We start from the raw sequence: 18303 nt of genomic DNA, 5'->3' as shown, positions 1-18303 counted from the left end.
ATGAAAATGGTGAAGAACATGTGAAATTTAAGGGTCACTAGATTTTAATTTATTCGTTGTTACTGGTATAGTGTTTTTATTTTTGCGTGTATAGGGAAAGATAAAAATGCAGAAATAATATGTCACAAAGCATTGCTTTACCAGTTTTCCTCGTAGCACTGTTATTATGAAAGATTTAATGACATAAATAAAGAAAATCTTTCATTTTCACAGTGTTACATAGCAAGAAGTTTTGTAAAAGTAAGATATAAAAAAAAATACATCTAGGGAAATGTTCAATGTTATGTATCACACATCAGAAAAAAAGTGTGAAAAAAGGTTATAACGAAGACCTAAAACATTGCTTATTTACCGATTAAGCTGCAAGGTATTTCAACATATTTCAAATCACGTTTTAAGTGTTGTTGACACAATATGATGCAATATCTTATAAATATATTTATACATGCTGTGGGGAAACCGGAATACCCAGAGGAAATACACTATTCTAATGGTGATTACCAGAAACAAACTTCCACGTGCCCTGGCCAGGATTTGAACCAAGGTTACCTTTATGAGTTGCAAAAAAAAGCCCAACTAAACTCCTTAGTGACACAAGAGACATTTTACTCTTTTTAATATCTGAAAACTAGGAATTATTTGATTAATTTAAAGATGCCTATTACTCAACAGTTTACGCGTCGATGGTTGAAAATGATAAGTTCAGCTTGCTTTGAGTATGAACAGTAAATGAGGTAAGTTTTTAACTGTATGTATTCAGTCTTGTTTTAATCCTAAGAAACAGTACATTGATCTTTTTGTGGAAACCCTGTAGACAGTTTATCAAAAATTTGGATAATATGACTTTCTTTTATATATGTTGCCTAGAGGTTGTTTTATTTTTTAAAGCTGCACTCTCACAGATTTACTACTTTGACAACTTTTTTATTTTTTGTCTTAGAATTAGATTTTTTTGCGTAAATATCTACTAGCCAGTGATTAAAGACTGATGACAAAAGATCAGATCGCAGATTTTCATATTTCCATTCCAAATTCAATGTTTTATGGCTGAAACCATTACTAACGTTTTAAGAAAAATGCATAAAACATCATTTTTGGGTTGGAAATATGAAAATCTGCGATCTGATCTTTTGTCATCTGTCTTTAATTTTTTTGTCAGCAGTCTTTTATCACTGATTTGCAGATATTTACGCAAAAATTTGCTTGTTCCAAGACAAAAAATAAAAATGTCAAAAGTTCAATCTGTGAGAGTGCAGCTTTAAACGACTTATGAATGGGTTTACACGAGAAACTTGTTGTTTTAACAAGATAGGTAAGTTGTTTTAACGAAATAACAAAATATAATATGTAAGTCTTTATATTCTAACAGTTTACATCATAAATTCAATTTTAAATCTTAATTTAAAATAATGATTTTAATTGAAAGGCTTGTCGCAAAACTCCAGAAATCCAAATCCCCCTTTAATGGAAATGTTGAATGTCAAAAATACAATTGAAAATAGCTTCGTCAGTTTCAGTTGTACTTTTGACATTTGTCAATTTCTATGTTTTCAAATTACTTTTTGTAACATAAATTGTGGAAAACTGTGTTACACTAAGTCACTGAAGTGAAGCTTAAAAACTGTGCAAAGATAAGGACCACAGTTAAAGGTAAGATTTGTAAGGAAATGTAGAGATTCATTTACATTTGTATATAATGGTTACTATTATTAATGTGTAGTGTTATTTTGTTTCTATTTTTGTTCCTGAAAGACGACTTATTAAAACCACAGGTAGGTTGCTCTTTTTATCATTTCTAGCTAAATCCTATAACATGTACATACCGGTATGTGATTTATATGAAACATATACACATGATTGTATATGTTGGGTATTTCAAACTATTTTTATAAGGAGATCTCTGTATTCTATTATGATATTGTATATATTACTAATTCAAGCTTCTTTAAGTACATGCAGGTAAAATATAGTCTTAATAGGAATCATTGAAGAAAATAAGTTGATGCATTTCTCTTGAACCTCATAGGTAACTGGAAAAGACATCATTAACAAGGCCTAAAAAAAAAAATACATTTGGTTCGGGTTACCCGACCCTACCTACGGAATAGGCGCCGACCCTAACGTTTTTATAGTCAGTTTGAAAAAAAAATGAAAAACTAAAAAAAAAAAAAAAAAAAAATTTTTTTTTTCTTTTTTTTTTTTGCTTTTCAATATGTAGTTTAAAACCTTAATTGCTTATATAGAAGATAACTTTAACACCATTCTCCAATGATGAAAATGACATTCGTATATAAAGCCTAATAAAAAAAAATAAATAAAAAAAATAAAAAGCCTACCTACCCTACCTATTTTTGAAAAGGATGTAACCCTAACCAAACAATTTTTTTTTTAGGCCCAAGGTAGGTTTGACCATTGATGTAATGGTTTGGCTTTTTTACAATATGAAGCTAGTCAAGATAAAAAAAGCAAGCTAGATATTAACAATTTTAAGGAGCAGTTTCCTTAAGTTTATCATACATCATTTAGGCTTGGTAGTAAGTGAAATAAAAAGATATTTTACTCTATTGATAACTGGCCTTGGAGTACAGCTGTCAATGATCAACATGTAATTCACACAGTGATCAATGAGTGTTTAGCAAGATAGAAAGTGAAATAAAAAAAACTTGACTCTTATTGATATCTGGCTTTTGGACACTGCTGTAAGTGATCACTCCATGTTTAGCCAAGGTGGTAAGTGAAACAAAGAACCTAAACTCTTACTGATATTGGCTGGAGAGCACTGATGTCATTTATCAATTAGTGTTTTAGCCATGATGGTAAGTGAAATAACAGACCTTGTCTCTTGATGATTGGCCGTGAAGCACTGCTGTCAGTGATCAATCAGTGTTTAAGCCAAGATGGTTCGCGATATAAAGAACCTTAACTCTTATTGATACTGGCCGTGGAGCACTGGTGTCAGTGATCAGTGTTTTTACCAAGATGGTAAGTGAAATAAAAGACCTTGTCTCTTGATGATTGGCCGTGAAGCACTGCTGTCAGTGATCAATCAGTGTTTAAGCCAAGATAGTTCGCAATATAAAGAACCTTAACTCTTATTGATACTGGCCGTGGAGCACTGGTGTCAGTGATCAGTGTTTTAACCAAGATGGTAAGTGAAATAAAAGACCGTGTCTCTTGATGATTGGCCTTGAAGCACTGCTGTCAGTGATCAGTCAGTATTTTAGCCACGATGGTTAGCGATATAAAGAACCTTAACTCTTATTGATACTGGCCGTGGAGCACTGGTGTCAGTGATCAGTGTTTTAGCCACGATGGTTCGCGATATAAAGAACTTTAACTCTTTTTGATACTGGCCGTGGAGCACTGGTGTCAGTGATCAATCAGTGTTAAGTGAAATAACAAGACTTTTATTGATAACTGGCTGTGGGAAACTAATGTCAGTGATCAGTCCATGTTAAGCCAAGATGGTAAGTAACAGACCTTGGGTCTTATTGATGCCTGGCCTTGAAGCACTGCTATCAGTGGTCTACCAGTGTGTACTCATTTACAAAATGAGCCATTGAAGAATTTTTGTTAACACACCTAATCCTTTGAATTCTTTTTTTAGAGAAATACCCTAGCAGACCTTCAGTATAACTTCTGAAATAACTGGTACCATCTTAAGTTCTGTGTTATATATTTATTTTTGAGCGTGTGTTTCTTTCCACAGATTTATAGAATTTTATCTAGGTCAGGTGGCAATATGATGTTAACTCCCCACTGCTGAGATGATGTACTGTTTCGTTTGCATGGCTGGACTTGTCATCACAAAAGGATGGATTGTTTACTGCAGGAGTTGATAAATGCAGTTTTGATACTTGTTTATTGTAATAGACTGTTTTCAATAGGCTATAAACCAAAATAGCGATGATTTTTAAGAACTTTTTTTGAGAATCTACAATTAAGTATTGCATTTACATAATGTATGTAGTTGTCATTGAATTATATCTTAAGTCAGCATATATATCAAAAGGAACAGTAAGTTACTAGTTTGCTGTGAAATGGTGCCTTGGTTATTAAATCGGTCAAAACAACCTACAACAAATTACTATAAAGTAAAAGTATTAACCAATTTGTAAAAAGATGAAATAATAGATGAAACATATAATTTGTGGAAATGAATAACCACCATTTCATTCAAATGAAAAAATAAGTCAATAGAATTATTTTATATTAGAATTTTACCAGGCTTCATGCAAGATTTTGTATATTTTCAGACTGATGTCTTGATATGCATAGAGCGAGTCCAGAAATTGAGGAAGTTGCCATGGAGATTGATGATGGACCCCAGACAGGAAGTGATGTCAGAGGTGATGTGGCTGGGGGCGTTCAGAAGGGATCACGACGAGGAGGAGATCAAGGGGCCACTGGCGGTGGTGGGGAAGGTAAGATTCGGATAGTGTGAGGTAGCGATTATATGAGACATTCATCTTGTTGGAGTACTATTAAACGGAATAAGGCCAAAAAAAATGTAGGGTAAGCGTTTCTTCTAGTCCAAAGTAGGGTTGGTAGGATTATTTTTTAATAATAAGATTAACTTGTGTAAGAACTCTGTTGTCATCATTAGGGAATGGCATTAAGTAACCTTCAGCAGTGTTTTTTTTTTCACTTTTAAGGGAATGATGTTCGGGCCCTTTGTAGGGGGAAAAAAGCTTCATTTAGGCAAAAAAGGGAAAATACTAACATGAATGTTGAACTTGTTTTCAAACCCTTTATTCAACAAACTTAGAATGAATGTGTATGGAGTGGATGGCACTATATTGGGACACTTTTTAAATATTAGGGATGGCAACGAGTAGTAAAATTAATACTCGAGTACTTGGACGATCGTTCGATCGAGTACTCGGGTACTCGATTACTCGGAAAAATTGAATATGTGTTCGCAATGACAAGATTCTGTATACATGTATCTTTGACTTGATGACGTATTGTAACGTTTCTTCCCTAACTAGCTCGGCCATGCTACCTTAAATTATGTCTCCCCCTCTCTGGGGGAGACATATTGTTTTTGCCCTGTCCGTCAGTCCGGTAGTCCGTCAGTCCGTCCGTACGTCACACTTCGTTTCCGATCGATAACTGGAAAACCGCATGACCTAGGATCACCAAACTTGGTAGGGAGGTTGGTCATGAGGTGTAGAAGATCCCTATTGTTTTTGGGGTCACTAGGTCAAAGGTCAAGGTCGCGGCGACCCCCAATGTAAAAAACATTTCCGCTCAATATCTTGACAATGGTTTGACATAGGTTCACCAAACTTGGTAGGGAGGTTGGTCATGAGGTGTAGAAGATCCCTATTGTTTTTGGGGTCACTAGGTCAAAGGTCAAGGTCGCGGCGACCCCCAATGTAAAAAACATTTCCGCTCAATATCTTGAGAATGGTTTGACCTAGGTTCACCAAACTTGGTAGGGAGGTTGGTCGTGAGGTGTAGAGGATCCCTATTGTTTTTGGGGTCACTAGGTCAAAGGTCAAGGTCGCGGCGACCCCCAATGTAAAAAACATTTCCGCTCAATATCTTGAGAATGGTTTGACCTAGGTTCACCAAACTTGGTAGGGAGGTTGGTCGTGAGGTGTAGAGGATCCCTATTGTTTTTGGGGTCACTAGGTCAAAGGTCAAGGTCACGGCGACCCCCAATATAAAAAACATTTCTGCTCAAAATCTTGAGAACGGTTTGACCTAGGTTCACCAAACTTGGTAGGGAGGTTGGTCATGAGGTGTAGAAGATCCCTATTGTTTTTGGGGTCACTAGGTCAAAGGTCAAGGTCGCGGCGACCCCCAATGTAAAAAACATTTCCGCTCAATATCTTGAGAATGGTTTGACCTAGGTTCACCAAACTTGGTAGGGAGGTTGATCATGAGGTTTAGAAAACTCCTATATTTTGGGGGGTCACAAGGTCAAAGGTCAACGTCGCTGTGACCTCTAATGTAAAAAAATATTTCCGTGCAATATCAGGAGAATGCTTTGATCTAGGTTCACCAAACTTTGAAGTGAGGTTGGTCATGATGTCTAGTTGATTTTGCAATCAGTTGGTCAAAGGTCAAGGTCACTGACCTTGAGGTGAAGAACCGGTTTCTGCTCAATAACTCAAGAACGTTTACACCCAGGAACTTCATACTTGGTATGCCAGTTAGTCATGACTAGTTGATGGCCCCTATTGATTTTGGGATCCATCATTGATTATTTCTCACCTACGACCACACAATGGGGGAGACATGCGCTTTTTCAAAAAAGCAATCTCTAGTTAAACTATAAACCTATTCTCGGACTGCATTGTCCCAAAAATTAAGTATGAAATTAATATTATATACACGTGATTGACAATGATTGCTTACAAAAACCGAATGATTAGAAATAATTGGTATGGTTCAAGAATCAACGTTCAATTATCCCAAAAGCAAGAACGAACAAACAGAAACACTACAACAACTATGCTATAACTTCAAACAGGACCAGCATACAAAACGCTTATAAACCAATCACAATATATCAGCGAAACCCACAGTCCTAAATGTATAGCTTTTAGGGGGAATCAAACCATTGACCCTTTTCCGTCTGTATCGCAATGATCCAGGCTTACTAAGAGGCCAAAAAGAAACCCCACGGATGTCCGAACCTAGAAACTAGAAGCTGTAGCGCAATGCTTCACTTTAATTCTCCTAGCCTCCAATAGTTCAGAACCCGCCCTAAACAGTACAAAAAGATACTTCAAAGCTTCCCTATATATTAACTTGATGTTTTCACATCGGCGTCGAAACACAAACTAACTAATTCTATGCATTTCGCTTCTTATATACCCTAACATCACGTGACCAGAATGGAATGGTCCATTTTAACAAACACGATGGGCGAAACCATTATATATAACTAACGTTACAGAGTAGGGGTGTCAAGTTTGTCAAACTTACGAAAAAGTAGAAAACTATTAAGAATACAACTTAGTTCGTATTAATTAATCATTTACTAGCTAAATTTAGACATTTAATACTAAAACCATAACATAAGTATTAAATACAAGAAATCATCATAAAGACCTCATAGCGATAAAGCGAAAATCAAATACTTTATAAAATTCACTAAAACAGAAATGATTATTTTCCGGGCTCCGGACTACATGATTCCATGAACATTACAGTATATTGTGCGTTGGTCGTATTATTGGTCATTTTCACCTTTAAAGTAAACTTTCATTACGTATTTTAACAAAAAAAATGATATAAAAAGAAAACAAATGTTGTTTCAGGCCTTTAATTTGTCTTATTCGTTTCATTGTATACAAGTATGCATTGCAGAAATGAACAACAATCAGAATTACAATGAACGAAAATTAATAGCATACATAAAAATAGTGAATGAAATTCAATACGAAGTTCAGTTGTTTACTCTACAAATTATTTTTTTAAATGATAGTTTTTCGTACTGTGTAATTGTTGTTTACCTCATTAATATTCATAATTCTCGTTAGCGGCCATTGTTTGGTGAAAGGTCTCTACATTGGTATACAATAGGATTGTGTAGGTGAAAGTACCGCTATCAAAACTTCGCTAATTGACATCAGTGCTAATTTGAAATAGGCGTCATTTGTTGACAGTTTGCAACTATCACAACAACAGTCAACTAATTGATTGAGGTCAATTGTGTACACAGCGGGGATTAGAGGGACCGTAAATTGTCCTCTTGGCAACTAACCAGATCTGATATTTTGTCTGTAAATCGTGTATTTGGTGGTATTTATCTATTATTTTTTCTGAGTACTCGAGTAGTGATTTGGTACTCGAGTACTCGGACGTTCGATCGAGTACTCGAGTACTCGGGTACTCGTTGCCATCCCTATTAAATATTAACCTGTGAATGTTCCTCTAAAAAAAGGCAGGGGATGCTTTTACCTTGATAGCAGAGAAATGTATACTTTTTCAGTAGGGGAGCTCCAAAAAAGCTATGCGTATTAAAAACATAAGGTTTTGTAACAAAAAGTGTTCTTTTAAGTGACAAGACTAAAAATGGTAGGGTCACCGCTTATTTTGTAGGAAGGTTCATCTGACCCGAACCAGAATTCTCTTAGGGCTAAGTTATGTCTCATATTTATCTGTTTTATATTTTGGTCATTAAATGGGGGAGATATATTGTTTTCGCTCTAGCTGTCTGTCTGTTACAAATCTTGTCCTCTCCATATGTCTCAAACCCCGTTGAATTATTTTGAAACAACTTGCCACAAAAGTTCAACATATTAAGACAATGTTTAGAGCGCACGTTACAACCAACTCAGATCAAGGTCACACTTAAGAGGTCAAAGGACGTATGAGTACTTTTCATGTCTGCTCCATATCTCTTGAACCACTTGAAGGATTTGAAATAACTTGCCACAAATGTTCACCATATTGAGACGATGCGCAGAGTGGAAGACATCAGTTTTTGATTACAAAACGAGCGTCTTGTTTTGTTTTGATAATAGTTTAAAAGCAATTTTGGAAACAGCTCTTATAAGTTGTTCAGGGTTCGAATTTAGGCTCGCATACTCGCAAAATGCGAGCGACATTTGCAAATTGCGAGTAACTTTTATTCAAGCTCGCGAAATTCTGCGAGTGGCTTTTTCTAGACCACAAAATGTTAAAAGGAAAGTAGAATAAACATGAACGTAACTCTGCTACGTAGTCCAGTGTAAACAGCCTATAAGTGGCATGTTAACACTACCAGTATAAAGAAGACAGTACGGAGTCAGGCTCTAGTAAGTTTTCAAAAAAAGAACAAATAAGGAAAAGGCCGAGTTTTATCTCGAATCTTTCCGGGTTGCTCTGAGGCGTGCATAATACATAGTGAATACAAACGATGTAATCACCTAGCTCAATCATTGGCTAAATTTAGCGCTTCCACGCACTATATGTAAGCCCCATCAACCTTGGAATATATTTCCGCCCAACTGTCAAAGTGAATAGACTTCGTTGATCGATATATTTCATGGTCCAAAGCATCCACGCTACATTTACTGTTGCTTTTATTTCTTTTAAATTTATAATGCTATTGTTTTTAATACCATAATGAAATCTGTAGCGTGCTTGCCGAATGGGTATTACCCGATGGCGAGGGTAAATATACAAAGTGAACAATGCCAAATTATTGGACAGCTTTGTTATCAAAACGCGGCCAGCATCTGATGAGTCTTTCCTTACCCCCACCCCAAAAAAGCCATCTTTAAGTTCTAGTAGTCGAGTCACTCAAGCTTGATACTTTTTAATATTCATAATATGTCTTGGGTGTAAATTACTACTGTAATTAGACAATATTATAAGGGAATAAAGCAAATAATAAAATTGCAAGTTGAATTTTCATTTTGCAAGTTGCTTCAAAAAGCACTCGCAAATTTTTGCAAGTGCCCCTCAAAGTTACATTCGAACCCTGTTGTTAATATCCTGCTAGTCTGATCGTTATCTTAAGTATTGTGTATGCTTTTGCGTTTGAATGTTCTTGGAAAATAAAATATGTTTAAGCCAAGTAAGCAATACCCTTTTTAATGATACCAAAATTATATGGGGTCACAAGGCATAAAAATTTTAACACATTACCGCCAATGGCAGGATGGAATAGTTATGGCCAATATGAGTTGATTGCTAAATTTTCTTTCAGTTATTTTTAGCTCGACTATTCGAAGAATAAGGAGAGCTATCCTAGTCACCCGAGTGTCGGCGTCGGCGTAACCACGTAAAGTTTTTGTGAGAGTTTTTTACCACCTCAAATATTTTCCATAAGTCCATTTACATATGGCTTTGAAACTTTGCATTCTTGTAAAGTCCATTGACATCTGGCTTTGAAACTTAGCACGCTTGTTCACCATCATGCCCACAACCTGTACACAGGAGGAGGTAACTCTATCAAGCGTTTTGACAAAATTATGCCTGTTTTTCGACTAAGAATTTATGTTAAAGTTTGCGTACAACCTCAAATATTTTCAAAGTCCATTTACATCTGGCTTTGAAACTTCGCACGCTTGTTCACCATCATAACCCCAACCTGTACACAGGAGGAGGTAACTCTGTCATGCATTTTGACAAAATTATGCCCCTTTTTCAACTTAGAATTTGTTAAAGTTTGTGTACAACCTCAAATATTTTCAAAGTCTATTGACATCTGGCTTTGAAACTTAGCACGCTTGTTCACCATCATGCCCCCAACCTGTACAAAGGAGGAGGTAACTCTATCACGCATTTTGACAAAATTATGCCCCTTTTACGACTTAGAATTTACGTTTAAGATTGCGTACCACAAATATTTTCAGATAAAATTTATGTAAATTTCTCAGCACATCATGTTTTGCATTGAAATCTCATTTAACAGTGATCCATGCATGTTTTGCCAAAACTTTTCAATGCCTTGTCTCTGTGACAGGCTTGTTTTAAATGGTTGGGGGGGTAACATTTATTTTTATGCCCCCTTTTGAAAAAAGTGGGGTATATTGTTTTGCACATGTCGGTCGGTCGGTCGGTCGGTCGGTCTGTCTGTCTGTCGGTCGGTCGGTCGGAATACCAAATGGTTTCCGATCAATAACTTGAGAACGCTTTGACCGAGGGACCTCATACTTGGTATGTGTATTGGTCATCACCAGCAGATGAACCCTATTGATTTTGAGGTCAGTGGGTCAAAGGTCAAGGTCAGTGTGACCTTTACATGAAAAACGGTTTCCGATCAATAACTTGAGAACGCTTTGACCCAGGAACCTCATACTTGGTAGGTGTATTGGTCATGACCAGCAGATGAACCCTATTGATTTTGAGGTCAGTGGGTCAAAGGTCAAGGTCAGTGTGACCTTAACATGAAAAACGGTTTCCGATCAATAACTTGAGAACGCTTTGACCCAGGGACCTCATACTAGGTAGGCTTATTGGTCATGACCAGCAGATGAACCCTATTGATTTTGAGGTCAGTGGGTCAAAGGTCAAGGTCAGTGTGACCTTTACATGAAAAACGGTTTCCGATCAATAACTTGAGAACGCTTTGACCCAGGAACCTCATACTTGGTAGGTGTATTGGTCATGACCAGCAGATGAACCCTATTGATTTTGAGGTCAAAGGTCAAGGTCAGTGTGACCTTAACATGAAAAACGGTTTCCGATCAATAACTTGAGAACGCTTTGACCCAGGGACCTCATACTAGGTAGGCTTATTGGTCATGACCAGCAGATGAACCCTATTGATTTTGAGGTCAGTGGGTCAAAGGTCAAGGTCAGTGTGACTGTAAGCTGAAAAAAGGTTTTCTGATTGTCCATATTTTATTTTCTTATATAGTAGACAGTAGAAATTTATATGTCACTAAATGCATGAGTTGAAGTATCAGTTTTCAGTGAACATCTAGTTTAATTATGCCCCCCTTCGAAGCAGAGGGGTTATATAATTGCTTTGCACATGTCGGTCGGTCTGTTGGAAGACCAAAGCTTGTCCGAGTGATAACTCAACAATTCCCGGACCTATGGTCATCAAACTTGACATGAAGATTAGGTATGACCAGTAGATGACCTGCCTCATATGCATCCAATGACAAATCAGCTGTCATTTCAGTCCATGCATATTTCATTCAATTGTCCAAATATTTCTGGCAACTTGGCGCTCAGGGGGCATAATGTTTGACAAACATCTCTTGTTTTATTTTTGTTAGTTGACTGTTTCGAGTGTTGAATATATGTTCAAGCTCTTTTTTTTGTGCATTAGAAATAATAAACATGTGTTTCTTGATGAACCATGAACACTATCGTAACAATTCACCATTTTTACATGTTAATGGTTCAGGGATGTGATTTGTCTGCGGATTTGCGGAATTCCGCGGATCTAATAGCCCAAGGGACCCCCCCCCCCCCAAAAAAAAAAAAAATAATAATAAATAAATAAATAAAAAAAAAAATATTTTTTTGTTTTTAGCTGATTAAAAAAGTTACTAGTGTGCTTTTGTTAGAGTTAATATCCCAGTTTGCTTCAAATTTAAAGTCAGAAAAACCCTTAAAAGAGCTTCTAAAAAGCCAAAAGTGCCCCAAGAACCCATGACCGAAATGGTTTCAGCCCTTCAACTGCCAAGGTAATCACATTCCTGTCAGTTTACATTGTCACCGGCTGGTATGAATAGACCCCAAGTTCAACCATTTTATTTGTATCAATAAAATTTAAAGGGTAACGAAAGAAGAGGGGGCAGGGGGTGATAAAAATTGAGCAATAAATTCATAGTCCCCTTAAAGCTGCACTCTAACAGATTTACCATTTTTACAACTTTTTTATTGTTTGTCTTTGAAAGAGCAATTTTCTGTGTAAATATCTGCAAACCAATGATATAAGATTGCTGACAAAAAATCAGAATGTAGATTTTTATATTTCCAAAAAAAAGGGAAAAAAACATAAAACATCATTTTTTGAACTTAAATATGAAAATCTGTGATCTAATATTTTTGTCTTATTGAACTTGTTTCCATGGGTTTTTGCAAAAATTGGCTCGTTCCAAGACAAAAAATAAAAAAAAGTTGTCAAAACATTCAATCTGTGAGAGTGCAGCTTTAATTATACATTGGATACCAAAAGTGAAAAACCCTTTCATTCTGATTTAGTTATTTTGTAACTTTAACAGGGCTCTCACTAGGCTGAAAATTTTGGGAGAAGTGACTTCTCCCTTCAGTCAATTTAGGGAGAAGTGGGGAGACTTTAGGGAGAAGTGATACTTTTCGTAACACCTGATACAAAAGCTATGCCATACCACACACCTCAGTTTATATTCACATTCAAATTGATTGCTATAACTATATAAAATGTTCATAAAATAGTGTATCATACATATCATTTTTGGCTCAGCAAAAGTGTATTTGTCAATGTCACATAGTTTATCTCCAAATAGTATCTATATGAAACAAAAACCAAGACAGCTAAGGATTTGAAACAATCAAAATGACTAATAAATTAACTGTCAATATAGTAGGGGGCAAATCTTATTTTGGTACGTTCGGGATAGGGTACGAATGTCACATTCAGCTATGCTGTTATTTACTTGTCTCTGGCTTAATAATTTTAAATATGCTGACATTTAAGAACCAAATGACATTTAAATCACTGTCCTTTATGAAAACTTTACCAATACATAATTGGAGGTTGAGAAATTAACTCGGAAAAATGTTCTGACAAAATGGCGATCTCGCCGATTTTTTTTTGACATCGTAAACAGGAGAAAAATACTGTAAGTATTAAAACTCTACATAAAGCAAAAAAAAATAATATTTGTTTGTGTTTACAAATCAATTTTTTATCATGAACATTTCACTAAAACCAATCAAATATTTGGTGATACGTCATGTTATTGATTTTCTTAGCGCCACCTTGCCGATGGCCCGAGATGGCTATGACCGTCTGCTTCAAAAGCAACAATGTTTAAAATGTCTTGCATTGTTTGTTCAATACATATATCAATTACTTTTTAACTTCATTAATGCTTCACACGATTTTTTTTATAATTATGTGACCTTTTCTATCTCATTTTAACGAACGTATATCATTTTATCACGGTCTTCTCAATGTACATTCTGATTGGTTAACTTTCAATAGCTCCGCCTACCGGCGATGTTTTGGTAATTGAATGACACCGCCCAATTATCGGATTAGGAGATTACCAAATTTTATGAATGGCTAATTGCGATGTCTTGACTAATGGGACAGTGGCCAAATATTTACTCGCTGATTGACAGTATTACAATGTGTTGTAAGTTCGGCGAAGTCAATGTCGCTTTGATGATACAAATGGGCGAAGTCTGGGAATTTTAGGCGACCACTTCGCCCAAGTCGCCCCCTCGCGAGAGCCCTGTTTAAAGACATAATGATGAATTTTCAGACTCGTTACCCCCGGCGCTTGTGCTGACAGGGAACCAGTTTGGTATGAAGGTTCCCCCACCGGAATACTCGGGCATACCACATGAGCAGATCGAAGGTAATACTGGTAGGTCACAATTGGAAGATCTTTTTGTTTATTACAGAAGAAAAATATAGGAATTTAAACCATCAAGCTCATATGCTTGATAAATGAATTGTAGTGTCACGATTTGGACCTAAACTGAGATTGTTCAAATTATCTCCCCAGGGTCAAAGCTGGCCCTGTCCCATGGGTCACAGAGGCCGGAAAAGCTTATGCGTTGACATGATGTCTGTATGTCTGTAAAACAATGGCTTGTGAATGCGATAAAGTTTTTTCATCTTTGCATGACTGGATTAGTGCACTTTAAAATTGGCAAAGTCGCTATAGTTGACGGTGTGAACACAAACAAGGACAATTTATTATCCAATGTTTACAAAACTTAAACAGCACTAGATATCCATGAAAGCTTGGTTCCTTTCGAAAATCAGTCCGTTCCTTCCATGTGTGACTTTATTATGGCACTTAAAATAGTCAAAATTGCAATAATTGAGCTGGTGAAGACAATAGAGCCTCGAGTTATAATCTGAAGCTTACCCAGCGCATAAAGAAGAAAGATATCCATGAGAGCTCAGTTCCTTTTGATCTGATCTGTTCATGCATGACTCAAATACATGTACGGCCCTTTGAAATTGACAAAATTGCTAAAATTTAACTTTTAACACAATAGCGCCTACATTTATTATATGATGTTTACCAAACTTTTCACAGTACCTTGATATCTTTGAGAGCTCAGTTCCATTTGAAAACCAGCCTCATTCATCCATGCATTAGAAAATTATGGTTGTTTAAATTACAACTAGTGAAACAGTTTTAATTTATTTCTCAATAAAATAGCGTCTTGATTTATTATCTGATGTAAATTAAACTTATAAGATGTTTACATATCTATGAGATATCGGTTCCTTTGTTCAACCAGCCATATCTGTCTATGCATGACTGGATTATGGCCCTTGAAATAGTCACAATTAACAATACCATAAATGATTGGGTATAAGGCGATGGGGGTTATAAGACGCAGGCAAAAAAATATGTGAAATATCCGAGAGAAAAAACTTAATCTATGTTGTGGGTTAAAGGATGCATAGAAAAAATGTTAGAATAGTCAGCGGCGACCAACCACCATGTTTGTTGACAGTGATGAACATTTTTTTTTTTCGTGAAAATGGTGATGGTTATTTTTTCTTCGAAAAATTACGGGTTATAAAATGGCGAAAACCGGGCCAGCGTGCATTAACAATTTTGCGTTAAAGTTTTCATTTTATGTAATAAAATCAAGAGTTTTTATCCAATGGTAATCAAACTTCATACAATGGTAGAGCATAATGAGAGGAAGTGCAGTGTACAATAACCATAACTCTATTCTTGCTTATTACTGAGTTATTGCCCCTCGTTACTTTTTTGTCTGGAGTATTATTTGAAAAGTACTGGATGGAATTCATTGGAACTTCATACAGTGGTAGAGCACAGTGAGATGAAGTGCAGTGTACAATAACCATAACTCTATTCTTGCTTATTACTGAGTTATTGCCCCTTGTTACTTTTTTTGTCCGAAGTATAACTTCAAAAGTACTGGATGGAATTCATTGGAACTTAATACAATGGTTAAGCACAGTGAGAGAAAGTGCAGTGTTCAAGAATCATAACTCTACATAAACTAATTACTGAATTATTGAATTATTGCCCCTTATTTGTTTTTTTTTGCTGTCAATTTTTTTTCCAGACATTCACTTGCAAACTACTAGATGGAATTTATTAAAACTTCATACAATGGTAAAGCACAATGATAGGAAGTGAAGTGCACAAGAACCATAACTCTATTTCAGCTTATTACAGAGTTACTGCCCTTTGTTACCTTTTTCTTGTCCGGAGCATAACTTAAAAACTATTGGATGGGATTTAATAAAACTTCATACAGTGATAGATCATAATGAGAGGGAGTGCAGTGTTCAGGAACCACAATTCTATTTCAGCTTATTACATAGTTAGTGCCCTTTGTTACTTTGTTATTTTTCCTCACACAAATGGAATAGTTTCTGTTCATCAGGCTATTTGTATGAACAATATCTCCGATTAGTATAAATATGGGTCGTTTTGGATAAAAATACTATGTCACTAGCTCAAATCCTCGGTTTTGCAAAATTTCATTGTCAAATAAAAATCCGGCTTTAATGCGGCATTGCCGCATTGGCGTCTTGTTTTTAAAACCATACAATACTAATACAAAGCAAAATATGTTTCATTGTTTATTCGTTTCATTTAATATATAAAACATAAGAACTTATTTAAAATTTGTACCTATCCATTTGTAGCTGGATAGCTCTGTAAAATATTCTTAATGACAATTTGTGAGATACTGTCTTTCTGGCAGTATATCATAAACGATAATGAAAAGTTTAGTAATGCAACAACAGCCCTTTTTTATGGCAAATTTGGGGCCGATATTGGGCCCCATTCCCCATGGAGTAAAGTATATATTTTTCCCCAGGTTGTGTCAAAAATTCCCCCATTGTGGAAATTTGATTTTACTTCTATCTGTAGAAGTCATATTTTCATTGTCAAACTGTGAAAACAGGTAAAGATCAGGTGGGCACCATGTTAAGTTTCAAACAATCAATAATCTAGCTCGCATGATGGTAACATGATTTTTGTAAATTCCCTAATTTTGCAATATACAAGTTAAATTTTCCCTGTCAAAAGTGATGGTAATGAGTACGTAGTATGTGCATCCCTGCGTTCGTGGGTCTGTAAACAATTGCTAGTGAACACGATACAGTCTTCAGTTTTGATTGTATCTCGATGAAACTTGTATAGTATCTAGATATCCATTAGAGCTGGGTTCCTTTCGAAAACCAGCCAGATCCGCCCATGCATGCCTAGATTATGGCCCTTGATAGTATAAATAAATGCTATTGTGTAAACACTAGCTTGTGAACTCGATACAGTCTTCAGTTTTGATTGTATCTTGATGAAACTTGTACAGTATTTAGATATCCATTAGAGCTCGGTTCCTTTCGAAAACCAGCCAGATCCACCCATGCATGCCGAGGTTATGGCCCTTGATAGTGTAAAAAAATGCTATTGTGTAAACACTAGCTTGTGAACACGATACAGTCTTCAGTTTTGATTGTATCTCGATGAAACTTGTACAGTATTTAGATATCCATTAGAGCTCGGTTCCTTTCGAAAACCAGCCAGATCCGACCATGCATGCCTAGATTATGGGCTTTGAAAGTATTAGAAAATCAGTTCGTCTGTAAACAATTGCTTGTGAACATGATGCAGTCTTCAGTTTTGATTGTATCTCGATGAATCTTGTACAGTATTTAGATATCCATTAGAACTTGGTTCCTTTTGAAAACCAGCCAGATCCGCCCATGCATGCCTAGATTATGGCCCTTGATAGTATTAAAAAAAATGCTATTGTGTAAACCATTGGTTGTGAACATGATACAGTCTTCATTTTTGATTGGATCTCGATGAAACTTGTACAGTATTTAGATATCCATTAGAGCTCGGTTCCTTTTGAAAACCAGCCAGATCCACCCATGCATGCCTAGATTATGGCCCTTGATAGTATAAATAAATGCTATTGTGTAAACACTAGCTTGTGAACTCGATACAGTCTTCAGTTTTGATTGTATCTTGATGAAACTTGTACAGTATTTAGATATCCATTAGAGCTCGGTTCCTTTCGAAGACCAGCCAGATCCACCCATGCATGCCTAGGTTATGGCCCTTGATAGTATAAAAAATGCTATTGTGTAAACAATTGGTTGTGAACACGATACAGTCTTCAGTTTTGATTGTATCTCAATGAAACTTGTACAGTATCTAGATATCCATTAGAGCTCGGTTCCTTTCGAAAACCAGCAAGATCCGCACATGAATGCCTAGATTATGGGCCATGAAAGTTTTAAAGAAATGCTTTCTATTTTTAGCAAGGTCTGCATGAGCGAATTCTGTTTTTAGCCAAGTTTACATGTACATGTAAATTCAAGTCTAGAGTTAAGGGAGACAATTTGCAAGTCTAGGATTTTGAGAGACAATTTGCTTTTTGCTTCTGCAGTTGATTTTGTGAATTACTCTGCCTTTTTCTTGTTGAAAGCCCAAAGGCCATTTTTTAGCTTTAAGTTCTGTAGTTTGCGCATTCATCTTAACAAAATTGGTTGTGAATGTTAAAGTTATGCACCTGGTGTCATTACTGGCCACACCCAGGGTTCACAGGTTTGGTAAACATAAATCTGGAAAGGTTTGAAAATCTTTTTGTGTTGTGCATCCATCTCAGCACAATTGATTGTGAATGTTTGTTCAAAGTGATCAATGTTGTCCTAGGATGCCCTTG

General features: G+C 36.0%; 1 protein-coding gene across 4 annotated transcripts in view; it reads left to right on the top strand.

The window, feature by feature from the left end:
• Positions 1 to 18303, top strand: part of LOC128240685 (uncharacterized) — a 65167-nt gene that overhangs the window by 2024 nt on the left and 44840 nt on the right. For 3 of the 4 annotated variants that reach the window (XM_052957403.1, XM_052957401.1, XM_052957404.1), the window contains 2 exons: positions 4257 to 4424; positions 13881 to 13985. In XM_052957403.1, coding sequence (XP_052813363.1) covers positions 4271 to 4424; positions 13881 to 13985 — 259 coding nt within the window. In that variant the 5' untranslated portion in view covers positions 4257 to 4270. The remainder of the gene's footprint in view (positions 1 to 4256; positions 4425 to 13880; positions 13986 to 18303) is intronic. The other variant, XM_052957405.1, reaches the window with a different exon arrangement.

This window comes from Mya arenaria, chromosome 7, assembly GCF_026914265.1.
Source record: "Mya arenaria isolate MELC-2E11 chromosome 7, ASM2691426v1".
Classification (NCBI taxonomy): Eukaryota; Metazoa; Mollusca; class Bivalvia; order Myida; family Myidae; genus Mya; species Mya arenaria.
Note: the sequence above shows the minus strand (reverse complement) of the source record. Positions and strands in the feature narration are given on the sequence as shown.